General features: G+C 34.7%; 1 protein-coding gene and 1 pseudogene across 4 annotated transcripts; one reads left to right on the top strand and one right to left on the bottom strand.

The window, feature by feature from the left end:
- Positions 1–337: 337 nt before the first annotated feature.
- On the bottom strand, positions 338–2,857 carry LOC146954813 (exocyst complex component EXO70B1 pseudogene; annotated as a pseudogene). 2 transcript variants are annotated; one of them, XR_015015181.1, is made up of 2 exons: positions 2,249–2,705; positions 338–2,115 (listed from the first exon to the last, which is right to left on the bottom strand). The product of XR_015015181.1 is annotated as an exocyst complex component EXO70B1 pseudogene, transcript variant X2 (transcript). The 2 variants fall into 2 exon arrangements; XR_015015170.1 differs by having other exon boundaries at positions 338–2,857.
- Positions 2,858–4,445: 1,588 nt separating this feature from the next.
- LOC146954814 (nucleobase-ascorbate transporter 2-like) lies at positions 4,446–8,066 on the top strand. Of its 2 annotated transcripts, none has more exons than XM_085718642.1 (6): positions 4,446–4,507; positions 4,747–4,842; positions 5,319–5,637; positions 7,032–7,106; positions 7,442–7,587; positions 7,818–8,066. In XM_085718642.1, exons 3-6 carry the CDS (start codon positions 5,605–5,607, stop codon positions 7,819–7,821), a joined length of 258 nt encoding a protein of 85 aa, XP_085574768.1. In that variant the 5' UTR covers positions 4,446–4,507; positions 4,747–4,842; positions 5,319–5,604; the 3' UTR covers positions 7,822–8,066. The 2 variants fall into 2 exon arrangements, with proteins under 2 accessions (XP_085574768.1, XP_085574774.1); XM_085718648.1 differs by having other exon boundaries at positions 7,044–7,106.
- Positions 8,067–14,910: the final 6,844 nt, after the last annotated feature.

Consider the following 14,910-nt stretch of genomic DNA (forward strand, 5'->3'; position numbering starts at 1 on the left):
AGCTCCTGCTTCGTTCTTATTCCAATAAAGTCATATTCAACGGTCCGATTGATTATATTTGATACTGTTAATCGGTTGGGTCAGTTTTGATCGTCGGAGCAATGTCCTTCCATATTGACTATGTTTCTAATGGGATAGTTTGTCAGATGATCAATGTACACCGAATTTTCCGATTTCCAAAATTCTAGCTTCTGCTTCGTTCTTATTCCAATAAGGTCATATTCAACGGTGCGATTGATTATATTTGATACCGTTAATCCGTTTGTCAGATCAACTTACACCATAACGATTAAAACATGCATCAAAGTATCACATCCAAATTAAAACATGTTACCGATTGAAAAAACCGTCTCAAAAAGTATCACATCCAATCAGGCATCTTAGGCCAGTGTTGAAAACCAGATAAAAATCTATTTCCTATACTACTGAATACATCAAAGCAACTTTGTATTTCAATTACACAATAAATAAATAGATACACACAAAAGCATAACGCTTTAAGCCTTTAACCTCGCTTTCGGCCACCACTTGATGGACGGTATATCTTAAACATATTGTTGAGTATTGCTTTAATATCTTTCGTTTCATACTCAATGTATCTATCAGTGGGCTTTTTAACCTCCAGTTTTAGAACAATACGGAACTTCCAAATGAAGTTTCTATAAGCTGGCAACAAGTTTTCCCCAAGGTAAGCTATTATATCTTCCTTTAACGTTTCGTCCATGATAAACCACAAGGATTGAGCTTTGCATATTTCATTAAACAGTTTGTTGAAAGATTTGAGCTGCTTCTTCATTGACTTCCCAACCATATTAGGATGCACTAATAGATTGTTGTCCAGCCTTAGAAATTTCAGCGCTTTACCCCACGAGCTTCTGATATATTCCTCAAAGTTGTATCGTAATTTCGCTCTGTGTCTTTGCAACATACCATCCCCTAAAAGAGCTCCTAATTCATTTTCCATCGTCTTTAGCATTATGTACCTGCTGCTATTCATTAAGTAAACATAACCCAAAGTAGGGTCATTAATGATATTGGACGTACCTTCTAAAGTACTCTGCAACACCTCCATAATCCGTTCCATCTGCAGTGAAAGAGAAGAAGAAGAAGAAGAAGAAGAAGAAGAAGAAGACGGCAAAGTATAATCATGCTTGGTGTGTTCCAGCAACACATGTCCATGATCTTCAAACACCTGCTCTAATATCTCACGATAGTCACATATGTAGGTTAGGTAATTCATGATGAAACGGACAACGGGGTGAAGCTGGCCACCAAAAACTGGCGCGTTCCCTGGAGCTTCGAGGCGAATTGTATTTTCCAACTCCCTTAAAGTGCCCACTATTGTTTCTCCCAATTTCTTTAAAACTGTGTTTAATTCATTCCTTAGTGACACACTGTATTGATCACAAAACAGAGACTCAAAATTCGGAATTATGTCATGCAATGTTTCATACATGTCGAGCCTTCTAAACAACAGAGTCGTATGGCTTTGATCATTCGCTATGACATTGGGAAAATTCAGCAAACGAATGGTGAATTCCCTACAAACATCTGTAAAAGAGATATCAGAGATGGCAGAGAACTCAGAGAAAACAATATTGCAGAGTTGCCGCTCAGTGGGAAACAATATCTTGAATGCAACTTTGAAAGCCTTAATCCATCTTTTAATGCGTAGTCCGAGATCCTTCATGTTAACATCCTCGATAGTAAGATTATCTGAATTTAATAATTGTTTTACCAGGCACTCCTCTAAGCATTTCCTCCTGCAACTGCTGTACACAATTAAGCACTCCTTGTTGAAACCAGAATTTAACATCAATTTTACAGTTTCCTGAAGGTTGTTGACCGTTTCCGGCGACAGCACTTCCAACATGAGCATTCCTTCCAAGCTACGTTCAGATAACATCAAAGATGCATTGTCACAATATTCCTTTTCCTGCTCCAAAAGCATGTTGATGATATGCAAATTTTCCTGCTGAAGAGCATTCATACTGATCCTGAGCTGTTCCATCATGCTACTAGCGATGTCATTACTAGCTAAGTCTGGAGAAATGACATGAAGAACTACTGAATTTTCATCTTGGATTCCGGGGCACTCGTTTTCTGGTCCAACATCTATTGGAGTTGAAGGGAAGTAAGAACGAATAATAATAAGGGAATAACTGAAACCAGCTCCAACAATGAATAATAGCAATTTAATCTTCATTAGTTGTACAATTAAACATCCGAGAAAAAAGTAAAGATCCACCTCAAATCCACACTGAGTTTGCCTCGACAAACTGAGAGACATGATAGCAAAGGAAGCACTTGAAACGAGGCTATATGTATCTGGTTTCCCATTCATCATTTTATCGGAGAAAAAGGAATACACCGAGGTGGTGGTTAAAACCAAAAATGCGAATTGAACTTGGAACCTGAAACATCTGGAGTGGTTCCATATCATTGCTAGTAAAATCAGAAAGCAAATGATGAAACAGAAAACACCGTAAAGGAATATCTTCAACCAACTCCAATTTCCAAATAGATGGATAAAGGAAGAACTGAGAGCATAACAAAGCAATCCAACAACAGCTGAAGTGAAACCAATAAATGTCCATACCTTTGTATGCATCAACCATCTCCCAATTTGGATTATAATATGCTTCATGTTCTCTCTTAAGTTTGTTTAAAGTTGAAAGTACTTTCACAGACATATATACTGAGATGTGAACAATTTGGCTTTTTGTTTGGTTTTGAGGAAGCTATCCTCTTATTTCCGATGAAATTTCGAGGAAACGGACCAAAAAGCTATTCAATTTTTTTTTTTTAGACGTGTGAAAGCTATTTAATGAGTAATGGTAGTAGGAGTTGACTACCGAAAGTTAGGACAACACAGGTTATTGTCAAAACAAATGGAAAACTAGGACCCATATGCTTAAGATGATATCATATTAATATAATTTAGGACGGCGGTCCTTACAGTCTCTTACCTTCTATTAAATAATAAGCATCTATATTGACGTGTAGACATTGAGAGAAAAAAATAGAAGATGAATCTATGTGATATATGCGATAAATTATGGATATAATTAAATTGAGACATATGAGGTATTTGTTGGGATCAGAGTGTGCAATACGGAATTTGTAGAAGCTTAAATTATCTCTATTTGTGGAACATGAATAATTCAATTTACCAGCACAACCGACAAAAACAATAGAAAGAAGTAAAAACTGTAAATGAGAACACCCGAATTTTAATGTGGAAAACTACTCTAGAGAATAAAAACAACGGGACCTAGTCCAGCCAAAAACTTCCACTATCACAATAATGGTTACAATCAGAATTTTTATGTAAAAAACTACTCTCAATGTGAGAGAAGAAAAATCACGGGACCTAGTCTAGCCAAAAACTTCCACTATTACAATAATGGTTACAATCAATGTCTTCCTAAATCTCTAGGAACTGTCAATCATCAAATAATAATTAGAATTTATCCAAGTTGCTTGGGCTCTAGTGGTAAAGAGCTCCTTCCAAGGACGTATCTGGGGAATACCGGGTTCGATTCCTAAGGGGAACAACGCTTGGCCAGTGTGCATGCCTCTACGCACGAGTCAAATTAGTCGTCCACCTTTGGTGGGTTGGAAACCGGTGCGAAAGCCAAAAAAAAAAAATTAGAATTTTAATGTGGAAAACTATCAGAATTATAACGTGAAAATCACTATCAGAATTTTAATGTGGAAAACTACTCTGAATGCGAGAGAATAAAAACCACGGGATTTAGTCCAGCCAAAAACTTCCACTCTCACAATAATGGTCACATTCAATGTCTTCCTAAATCTCTAGGAACTGAAAATCATCAAATAATCACCAACTATGGTGATTCTAAACAACCAGAAAGCAAACCCTAAATAGGTATCCCAAACAAACAAAAAGAGTAGACAAAACTACTTAGAAAAATTATTTAAGTATCAAAGTAGGTAACAAAGATAATGACCCAGGAAGCTAATTTGCGATGCTCTTTGGTCCTTGCTTTGTGAGAGGTAATTTATTCCTAAAATTGAGAGGACCCTAAATTGACTGGTGCAATGCAATAGGTTTTTGTTGTTCTGCTACAAATATTTAACTTCATTATTACAGTATATTTTGATATATTTATGAATGCTTCATTTTCATTTTAGATCTCATCCTTTAGTCCCAAAAACCAAGATGACAATTAATTACGACGTATTTTGATATCTTAATGTAGTTTAATTGTAATTGTAATTAGTGGTGGATGATGATTTCATTAATCATTTATGTTTTTTTATTAAAAACGCTTCACTTTCCAGGTTGTAAGAAGAATCGAAACATTCATTGTTATTTCGATTTTTTCTAAATGAATTATCTTTTGATCTTTAGATATTTTTTAATTGAATATACTAATCTGAATCGCGTTGTGGCTAATTGCTTGCTTTTTGGTTGTGTTAGATGAAGCATCTGGAGGACATGGAGAGAAAGGCATTGCGGCACTACTCGATAATTCGAAAGGTAGTTTGTTTATGTGTATAGAAACAGTGTTATTTGGTACGAATTATTGTGAAATAGCAGATACAACGGCGTTATAGCACTGCGTAGCGGAATTTGAACTAATCAATCTTTTCTGCCATCTGCATTTTGCAATTGACAACTCTGTATAAAAATGAACTTGAAACTAAAATTTAGTTTGATTTTCCTCATTTTTGCGTATATTGTGACTGTTAGTTGATGAAACTGTTTTTATTTTTTAGATCAAGTGTCATATGACAGCAGCATACCGTACTTATCCCGACTGTTGCTTTATTCCAAACCTGTTGATGCAAAGCCAACTGGCAATCCAGTGAGGGGTATGTAACTCTCGCAATTTTTTTTTATGCTTCTTGCATTCTCATAGTGTTTGGTTTACTTTTGAAGAAATCAATCTATATGTCTGTTTTGGAGCTCTGTTGCTATTTATTATTCTAGAGGGTGTAGTATTTAACATTATTGTAGTATTCTGTTACAATAATGCATTCATCGTTTTTGAAGCAAGTGATAGAAAGTCATAGGACACTAACCCTGTTTTAGTATTATTTGCAATTTAAGATTGTGATTTTTTTTTTTTTTTGCAATTTATCAAGGAGGCTATTGTTATAATTCAAAGCAGTGACGATGTGTCATGTTACCCTGTCCGAATTCAAAGCTGATTCCTTTATTTTTTGATTCCACGAAGATTATCTGATTGTCTTTCATGATACACCTGTTTTTCAAAATCATTGACTTGGATTTTAGTACTTTTAATTAATCTAGTCTGATGTGTTTTATGATGCCTCTTGGTCTGCAGATTTGCTTGGTATAATTCACCCAATGTACATTTTCTCAGAATATTGAAATACAAAGTGTTGTCGAAGAAGATCATGAAACTGTAAGTTCTTGTTTACATGTCATATAGTAAATTGAGATGTTGTAAGTAGTAAATTGCTCTGTATTGTTGAGATCTGGCATTAATGGTATCTTTTACAGATTGAAGAGTTTAAAAAATTTGCAGCTGATCATGATGTATACAAAAATATATGCTCCAAGATTGCTCCATCTTTATTTGGGCATGATGGCATCGCATCAAAAAGGCTATGGCCTATCTTTTATTCGGAGGGTCGAGAAAGGTATATTGTTGTGTTTGAATACTCATGTATTTTGTTGGAAATATCAATGTGTTCAATTTCCTTGCAAGCAGCATTTGCTAGATAGGGTGAGATTAGGAGTTAATATCAATGTGTTACTTCTCGGCTGTGAAGCCCCGATACTTCAAAATAGATGACGTATCGTATCTCCTGCGTATCCTGCACAGATACCTGCCTGATACTTTCCGATACGTATCAGGAGAGTATCCGAAGATTAAATTTTATTTTTTTAAAAAATAATTATCTGATACTTCCCGATACGTATCAAGGGAGTGTCCGATAATTATCCTACACCGATACCTGCACTGATATTTTTAAATTAATGTTAACTAAAATAACTTAACTCTTGAGTACTGATGTGTTCTTTTTTGGATCGATATAGTATAGCACTAACAATATTCTTTTTAGATATATCGTGTATGTAATTGACTAATTATCACTCTCTTGATCGTCAATATTATTTATATTTATGTTGATGTGCTGCAAGCCTATGATTAGTTTCTTTTGTTTGTTAATATATTTGCATATTAAAAAAATGGTTATAATTATATTGTACATTTAATTATATAATTTTTTTATTAACGTATCCCAGCCGTATCGTATCTTGATTTTTAAAAAATTTCGGCGTATCGGTGCAGTATCGTGTCCGTATCGTATCTCGTATCCGAGCTTCATAGCTTCTCGGGGATCCATCTATAGCAAATTCGCAGGTTATTTGTTTGCATTTTTCCTTTAGAATGGTTCTTTAGTTACTGTGTGACAGTTGAGTTGAGTTATTAAAAGCTTGAGTTTACTGTTGTTCTTGAAGATGTCACTTCAAACAGGTTGAAATGTGTGGATGTATGTTGTTGTAATTTGTGTTACATGGTTTTTATGTTTATGATATTTAAGATCATCTGTTTTTTTTGCTCTGAGTACCCATGCTACATAATTGTGGAATTTCAATAACCTCTCTTTTTTTTTTTTTTGCTTTTGAGGGATTGTGTTTAGCCTCTCTTGATGATAGTAAAAGAAAGATTTGCAAATTACTTTTTGAAGGAATTTTTCTGTTCCTCGTTGATAGTTATAGTAAGCTCACATGGCCGTACCCCATTGCTTTTCACCATTATTTGGTGAAATTTATGTTGTCCACCAAAACATTAAATTGTCATGATTCGCTTGAATTTTGTTCAATATCAGTCTGCTGAATGTGCAGCTTGGGTTGATTCTTTGTCAGCTTGAAAATGTATAGCAATTAATTGTTTCCTTTGTAGTAAGATCATCTGTAAGCTGAATGCATGTTCTTTAGTGAGCTGTTGTTTTGCTTTCTAACTATTTATAGTACAATTAGTTGCAAAATACTTGCTACTGATGGCATCTAACATGTAATTATCTAGTTTGACTTACAGTTGAAGGTTGGGGATGGCGAAGACTTCAATCCCAGAAATGGGAGATGGAACTTCAATAACAAGGTATTTGTGTCAAATCTGAGCTAGATTTTTAATTTTCTGGTATTTGTGTAAAATCTGAGTTGTGGTGAACTTTTCTACGTGTTGTGATGTGCGAGCACTATCATTAGTGCATGTTAGTCTGCTTGAAATAGCTTATGGAGACAGTTTATGACATGCCTATAAGTTGTTTTAAGATAACTTTCATTAGTTCTCCATGATACCTTATGAAAATAACTTCTAGCTTATATGAGAACAATTTGACTTTATTTTCTCTTTCTTATAGAAATAGCTTATACATATGAACTTATGATAAGTGGTTATGCTATTAGCACTTAATTCAGTTGGTTATCTGACAGTCAACTGGAGCATTCAAAGCTGCATCCCGGCTAGCAAGTGCAACACCGCCACCTCCACATGTTCTGAGCCGCATTGTTGGCTGGCTGGGAATTGGAATTCTGTTGAATGGACTCTTTGGGACACTGACTGGTTCATCAATTTCTGTGTAAGTGTTGCTCATCATTATTGTTCATAGTTTTCACTTTAAATTGGATACATATTGATTTAATTTCTCTTTTTTCATTTCTCTTTCCCTTTATGTTTATTATTTTTTCTGATTTGGTTAAGTATTACAACAGATCCAATGTTGCGCTGATTTAATTGAGCTTTAAGTGCTTTTTGTTATTTTTTCATATTTTACTGATAGTGTGATTTCTCTTTGATTTTGTTGTATAGGTAGCATGAAACGACTTCAAATAACTAAAGTATATCATACTAGAGCAGCTATCTATTGCAATTCGAGTCTCGAACCAGCTTATTAAATTAATCAATGCCTTGACCTTTATTTATCCAAAATAATTGTTGTTCTTGACAAAAGCGATTATGGTTCTAATATGTAGAATCTCTTGTATAACCTCATGTTGAATTAGTTGCATGCGACCTAATTTGTTATCAATACTATTTTGTATTTCTTCTGGTGTTCAACTAAAGTTTATTATTAATTGATGGGTAGTGATTTAAATATTTTTTTAAAAGGTTAAAAGGTCCTAATTGCTAGGATCCATTATAGAAATTTTTTGTTTTATTTTTGCTGTAGATTTGCTATGGATTTGCTACGACGAGTCTTAGTTATTTTGTTGTGGAAAATTCAATTTCAATGCTTTTTTGCTGCGGATTAACTAAATATTTGCTTGGATTTTTGTTTGACTTGCTACGGATTTAGTATGAATTGTTTCCCTAGCAAATTTGTCTCTCAATCCATGCTACGCCCAATTCAATAGTTATTCCGTAGCATATCTCTAGCTAATGTCGTTTACTAGGAATAAGCTGTGAATTAGCTGCGAAAATGGGCGTAGCAAATCACATATTTTCTTGTAGTGAATTACAATCAATTTTTTATTAAGATCACTTAGAAAATCCATTACAGACAAAAAAGAAACTTATAAAATCTCGTTTGAATCATTATGATGACACACACATATATCTATTGTAATTGTGCTTTTGTATCTTACATTTTACAACATTTGATGAATCCATTAATCTAAAGTATACCTAATTTACAAGCTCCCATGGATCTGTATCTTACATTTTTTGTATTTAATGTAAGTTTTATTTTCGGATTAGCTAAAGTATAATTACAATCAATTTTTTATTAAGATCACTTAGAAAATCCATTACAGACAAAAAAGTAACTTATAAAATCTCGTTTGAATCATTATGATGACACACACATATATCTATTGTAATTGTGCTTTTGTATCTTACATTTTACAACATTTGATGAATCCATTAATCTAAAGTATACCTAATTTACAAGCTCCTATGGATCTGTATCTTACATTTTTTGTATTTAATGTTGATGAATACAAGTCTTGGAAGTTGATATGTTATCATTTGCTTATCCACAGCAATGGACTGGTCCTGCACCCCATCAACACTAGAAAGAACTTGTACAGCACCATCAAAGGCACGCAAAACATTCTAAACATGAGCGGTGAAATCAACATGATCAAGTGTGCCAATTACGGTCATCTGCAGGGACAAATATTAAAGGTAAATTCCATTCCATGAATAATGCAAGCATGAATAGAGGACACTGTGGCGTTATAAAGCTATAGTGTTGTTCCGCGATACGTTATTTAGGACAATATGTTGTCAGACAGCAAATGTAAGCCTATAACAGTACGATAGTATTGTAGTACAGAAATATTTGAATAATCCACTACTTTCCACAATCTATGATTGATAACACTGTTTTTGGTTTCATTTTTGTGATATATGGATGTAACCTGGATTTTTTGCATGATCAACTTTTCTTTGGCGCGATGATTTTGTAGGACAAGGATAGATTGATGGAATTGCTAACATATCCTGAAGTTGAAGAAGCAATTAAGAGGAGAGTGGCGATGAAGGCCAAGACTTATGGACAAGAAGTGGCTATAAATCTGAAGGATCAATAAACTGAGCCTGTGTACAAAATCAATCCAAGCTTGGTTGCTGATTTATATAGTGACTGGATCATGCCATTGACAAAAGAAGTTCAAGTTGCATATTTATTAAGGAAGCTGGATTGAACATACACCTTTCCTATTTTCAATTACAATGTTCATACATTATCTTTTCCAAATAATGAATGTGTATGAAGTACAGAATTGGTGAATTGATTTGAACTGTGACTATAGAATCTATGTAATTAACATGTGAGGAAGTTGATGTTATTATCTTATACAATCATGATTCAAGAGAATATTGTCATAGGATTCACTACACAATATGCAGTAACTCAAATATTTATATCGTGGATCCAATTTTACTCGTCCCACGATTTTTTAAAACCGCGTATGATTTTGGAAATATACTTTCATACAGAAAAAATAGTGTTTTGTTTGCAAATGCATAGTGGGACTGAGAAAAACTATTTTTCTCCCCTCAGATGTAAGTGCTTGTGCAAGATAACATTTTAATTCAGCTTTCTTGGTCTATTCTTGTTTGGAACTTTGTTAGTTCTTATCCTCTAGTCTCATTCAGGTATTTTGATATTAAGACACCTATGTTTAGTGCTTAATAATCAACATGCAAATTATTCTTGTAATAGAGATCCTTTTTTACAGGTTTCGTTTCCATTAGGTAAGTGGTCACATATGTCAAAATAGGATACTAGCATAAATCCTTTATTTAATTGCTAGTTAGTTGTTCTTCTGATTTAGTAAATTAGTCTTATGTGTATGCCTTCATGTAATTCCTATTATTTCATAATTAATATAATTTTCAATTTACTTCTGTCAGGAATAGTAGTATATATTAATTTCGCTACAATCTTTCGCTAATTTAATACTTTGTAATCACTGTAATGACTTTATCTACATCCATCTTCTTTTGGATGAAAGAACCATCAAGTACAAGTTATGTGTTTAAGTTTAAACGAGAATGATAAGGTAAAGCACGTCGAAAATGGATGTAAAAGTAATTCTTAATGTATCATCATTTTGTATCCATTTTTACATGGAAGCTAGTGGTGTAAGTGAAACAGAAAGGCATATTAGTTTCCTTGTATTATGTTAGGTATTGTAGTAATAAGTAATGATCACGGCTGAAAAATTTATGAAAAGTATAAGAATTGAGGGCAGAGGAAACGAATTTTCTTATTTCTTATAACAACCTGCATTTTAGTACTCTTTGCAAATAGATGTATTCAACATATGAAGAAAAAAAAAACTTGTAAAAGAGGATGAATCCCAAACTTCCTCACAACCAAGTTCCTCGTAGACGGAGAAGAGACTCTCTCATTATTTATCACATATTCTCACAACACTTTTTAATACATTATGTCCATTTTCCCTTATAACTTTTTAATACATTATGTCCATTTTCCCTTATAACTTTTTAATACATTATATCCATTTTCCCTTATAAGTATCCATGATAAAGAACTAAGCAATTTTAGACATTATTATTCTGTTAAGTGTCCAACATTGTTCCTGTAACATCCTAGACTGCTTTCAGGTAACTTTTTAATACATTATATCCATTTTCCCTTATAAGTATCCATGATAAAGAACTAAGCAATTTTAGACATTATTATTCTGTTAAGTGTCCAGCATTGTTCCTGTAACATCCTAGACTGCTTTCAGGATTGTCGACTAACCCCACAAACCAACATGAGTCTTTTCAGCGTGTTTAGTCCTCACTCGCACGCTTACCGGGAACCTTCCCGGTAGGTCACCCATCCTAGTACTACTCCAAGCCAAGCACGCTTAACTATGGAGTTCCTATGGATTGAACTACCGAAAAGAAGATGCATCTTGTTGATATGGGTAGTACCTAACAATTCTTATCAGCCTTCCTTCAACCATGTAGTCCCATACCTACACGGCCTCCGGATCCCTCTCATTTCGATGTGATTCGGTTCCTCTTATTAACGTCGGGTCATCCTTACGGATAGTGCCCGTTCCAACTGGTGGGAACCTTTCGTATCCAACTGGCGGGATATCGAAAGCCACGTCGTGGGTGTTACATGCCCACCAGCTTCCGCCTGGTTCATCCCCGAACCACACCGTACTGGGAGAGGTCTGCTCTGATACCATTTTGTAACATCCTAGACTGCTTTCAGGATTGCCGACTAACCCCACAAACCAACACGAGTCTTTTCAGCGTGTTTTGTCCTCACTCGCACGCTTACCGGGAAACTTCCCGGTAGGTCACCCATCCTAGTACTACTCCAAGCCAAACACGCTTAACTGTGGAGTTCCTATGGATTGAGCTACCGAAAAGAAGATGCATCTTGTTGATATGGGTAGTACCTAACAATTCTTATAAGCCTTCCTTCAACCATGTAGTCCCATACCTACACGGCCTCCGGATCCCTCTCATTTCGATGTGATTCGGTTCCTCTTATTAACGTGGGGTCATCCTTACGGATAGTGCCCGTTCCAACTGGCGGGAACCTTTCGTATCCAACTGGCGGGATATCGAAAGTCACGTCGTGGGTGTTACAGTTCCACTTGTTCACCACTACAAGATTGAAAGTTTTTTTGAAAAAAGAATATTGAACTGTTACTTTTTGATCAAGTATCATTCAGTTTAACTTAGTAAGCTTATAAGAGAGAATTATACAATTACCGTATATTTCAGTAATAACTCCTTCCTTTTAACTAAACCGACTTACACTAAGACATATATTAGATTTAGTTGTTTTCCATTGATAGAGTAAATGAATGACTTGTGCTGCAATGTTTCAAGTGAGAAAGGTGTTACTGATAAATATGTGGATTTTCTCCTTAAAAAAAAATATGTGGATTTTTTACCACAATTTTTCATCTTGGTCATAAAAATTGTAACTGTTTTACAAGTAGTTTTTAATTGGAGTGAGTATTAACAGTTAATAGGTTTCCTTCAATGAGTGTATACTTCTCATAAATATGTTCAATGGCATCTCAGCAACAGAAGATTCAGGGCCTGTTTGAAACACTTCCCAAAAACTCTTTTTAAGTTTTTAAAAACTTGAAAATTACAAACTTGTTTGCTGAACTATTTTTAAAATTACAGTTTTGGAAACTGTTTTGAATTTTTTAGTTTTGGGGACTAAAAAACTAAACATGTAAAAAGATAATTATTGTGAGAAGAAGACTTGTATATTTCAAAAACTGAAAACAAAAACTATTTCAAACAGGCCCTCATTCTGCTTAATAACTTAGCAGAATTGCCGATGAAATCTAATCAACAAATTCTGCTTAATAATGTCTAAACACACTTTCATAGTTTTCCCTTTAAAGGGTAATATTATAAACATCCAACCATTTCAGTGTATTTTGGTTAGTCAATATTAAATATTAATTCATTAAACATGCAGCATTATGATAAGTAACAATTTTGGTTAGTATATAACAAAAAGGAGACCTTTATAAGGTTAGCTTACATGCTGAAAATAAATTGACAAAGAGAAGAAATTGCTTTAGAAAAGGAGGTTTCATCAATAAAGCCGGATGATAACAAGAAAAACATAAACACAAATTATTTCTCCAAGAGGTTCGTTAACTTGTTATGCCAAAATGGATTTTCAATTAAATAAAGAGAAATACTTAAGTGCACGACAATATTTTTCGTGCCAAATGTACGACAATGCTAAAATGCTTTCCTTTTAATTTTTATGTGATTTAAAATGACCCATTTAGTTTCTAAGTTTTTTTTTTTTTTGAAACGGCAAATTTTATTCTTGTCGAGTAATTGCAAGATGCAACATTGTTATCAAAAACGCGATTTAAGTCCCAAAATCCTGGTTTTTGCGACTTTGCATAGCTTCAACGACTCAAATCCATAGCAAAGTCCCAAAAACAAGCAAAATCCTATCAAAATCGCACAAAATCGCATAAAATCGTGAAATCCGTTCAAAATCGCAGGATTTTGATGGATTTTGAAGGATTTTGTTCATTTTTTGATAAGGGTTAATTTTTGACCCGGTTCGTAAATTGACCCGATTTGAATCCATGACCCAGTTCTATAAATACCCAAAAGGCCAAAAAATTTCATTCTTTCACTTCCCCCACACTTCCTCAATAGTTACACGGGCATTTAGGATTTGTCTTTAAGTATTTTGTCTAGATTATTTACCATTATTATGACTACTAAAGAATATTTGCATCTAGGCTTTGAGTCATTTATGTATATGTATTTTGTGAACTTTGAACTTTAGTCATTTATGACTATATGCAATTTATAACATATATTTAACTTTTTTTTTTTGGTAGAATCCTCGATTTTGATTGCGATTTTACGAGTCCCGACTTTGCTATCCTATATCGATTCTACAAAAGTCCCTGAGTAAAATCCTTCGATTTTGATTGCGATTTTATGAGTCCCGATTTTGCTACTCCCTTTCGACTTGAAGTAAAGTCCCGATTTTGATAACCTTGGCAAAAACTACTTGCGGAAAGAACAAGAAACAATACAAACGGCGCCGCATATATACGGAACGCTCACGAAATAAAGCTCCTAAGCAAAACAGAAAAATGAGGGCCTGAGTATACACAAACAACAAAACACCATCTGCATACCCATGCCTCACCATCCAACGCGATGCTACTCAGGGAACCAAAAAATTCACAAAGCAGCTTACTGCCACCAAAAGCAAACCCTCCAAAAGCCTAAAAAAACACGACCTTCCCAATATACAATAAGGTACTGATAGACTACCAACCCAACAGTGAGTGAAGCCATTCAATAGTGGACATAAAGCAAAATTACAGAGGGCAGAAAGCAAGCCAGCAACACCAAAATCGATAGGAAGCCCAGAAAAAACCTACTGCAGAAAACACTTGAAACACACAGCTGCAACCGCCAACAAAACACACCTACCAACCAAAAAGCACTACCTTTCGAGACAAAGCCTCGGGTTCCAACACCATTCGTAGAAAAGGCAAGATGGAGTGAGTGTCCTTTCCAACAACTACCTCCACGACAACACCTTAATCTCTTCAACTATCCACCTCAATAGTGGTGTGGCAAATTAACCATAGGCCCTTGGTAGCCTTGTTTACTCTCCCACCTACACTCCAACACTCCCAAAGCACAAATAAGTTCGGTGGAATTAAAAAACTACACTCGAACCAAGACATAAGTTTTGATCACACCAAACTCGCGACATCGCAATGCAATAAAAGATGGATAGCCGTTTCTTCGTTCCTATTGCACATCACACACACCGTCGACCCTTCCGACGATAGCACATTCCTCAAAGCAAGATTATCTCTAGTTGGGGCTCTATTAATTAGGAGGACCCTCCAACCAAAAGCAATCACTTTCGACGGAGCCGGACTCTTCCACATATTCTCAA

This window comes from Medicago sativa, chromosome 1, assembly GCF_051527215.1.
Source record: "Medicago sativa cultivar Bolivia chromosome 1, Bolivia_mono, whole genome shotgun sequence".
Taxonomy (NCBI): Eukaryota; Viridiplantae; Streptophyta; class Magnoliopsida; order Fabales; family Fabaceae; genus Medicago; species Medicago sativa.

Excerpts from the sequence above, each read along its gene's own strand:
- LOC146954814 (XM_085718642.1), top strand. The coding sequence starts at position 5,605 with ATGGCCTATCTTTTATTCGGAGGGTCGAGAAAG. Across the intron at positions 5,638-7,031 it reads TATTCGGAGGGTCGAGAAAG|TTTGACTTACAGTTGAAGGT; the intron begins GTATATTGTTGT and ends GTAATTATCTAG. Across the intron at positions 7,107-7,441 it reads GATGGAACTTCAATAACAAG|TCAACTGGAGCATTCAAAGC; the intron begins GTATTTGTGTCA and ends GTTATCTGACAG.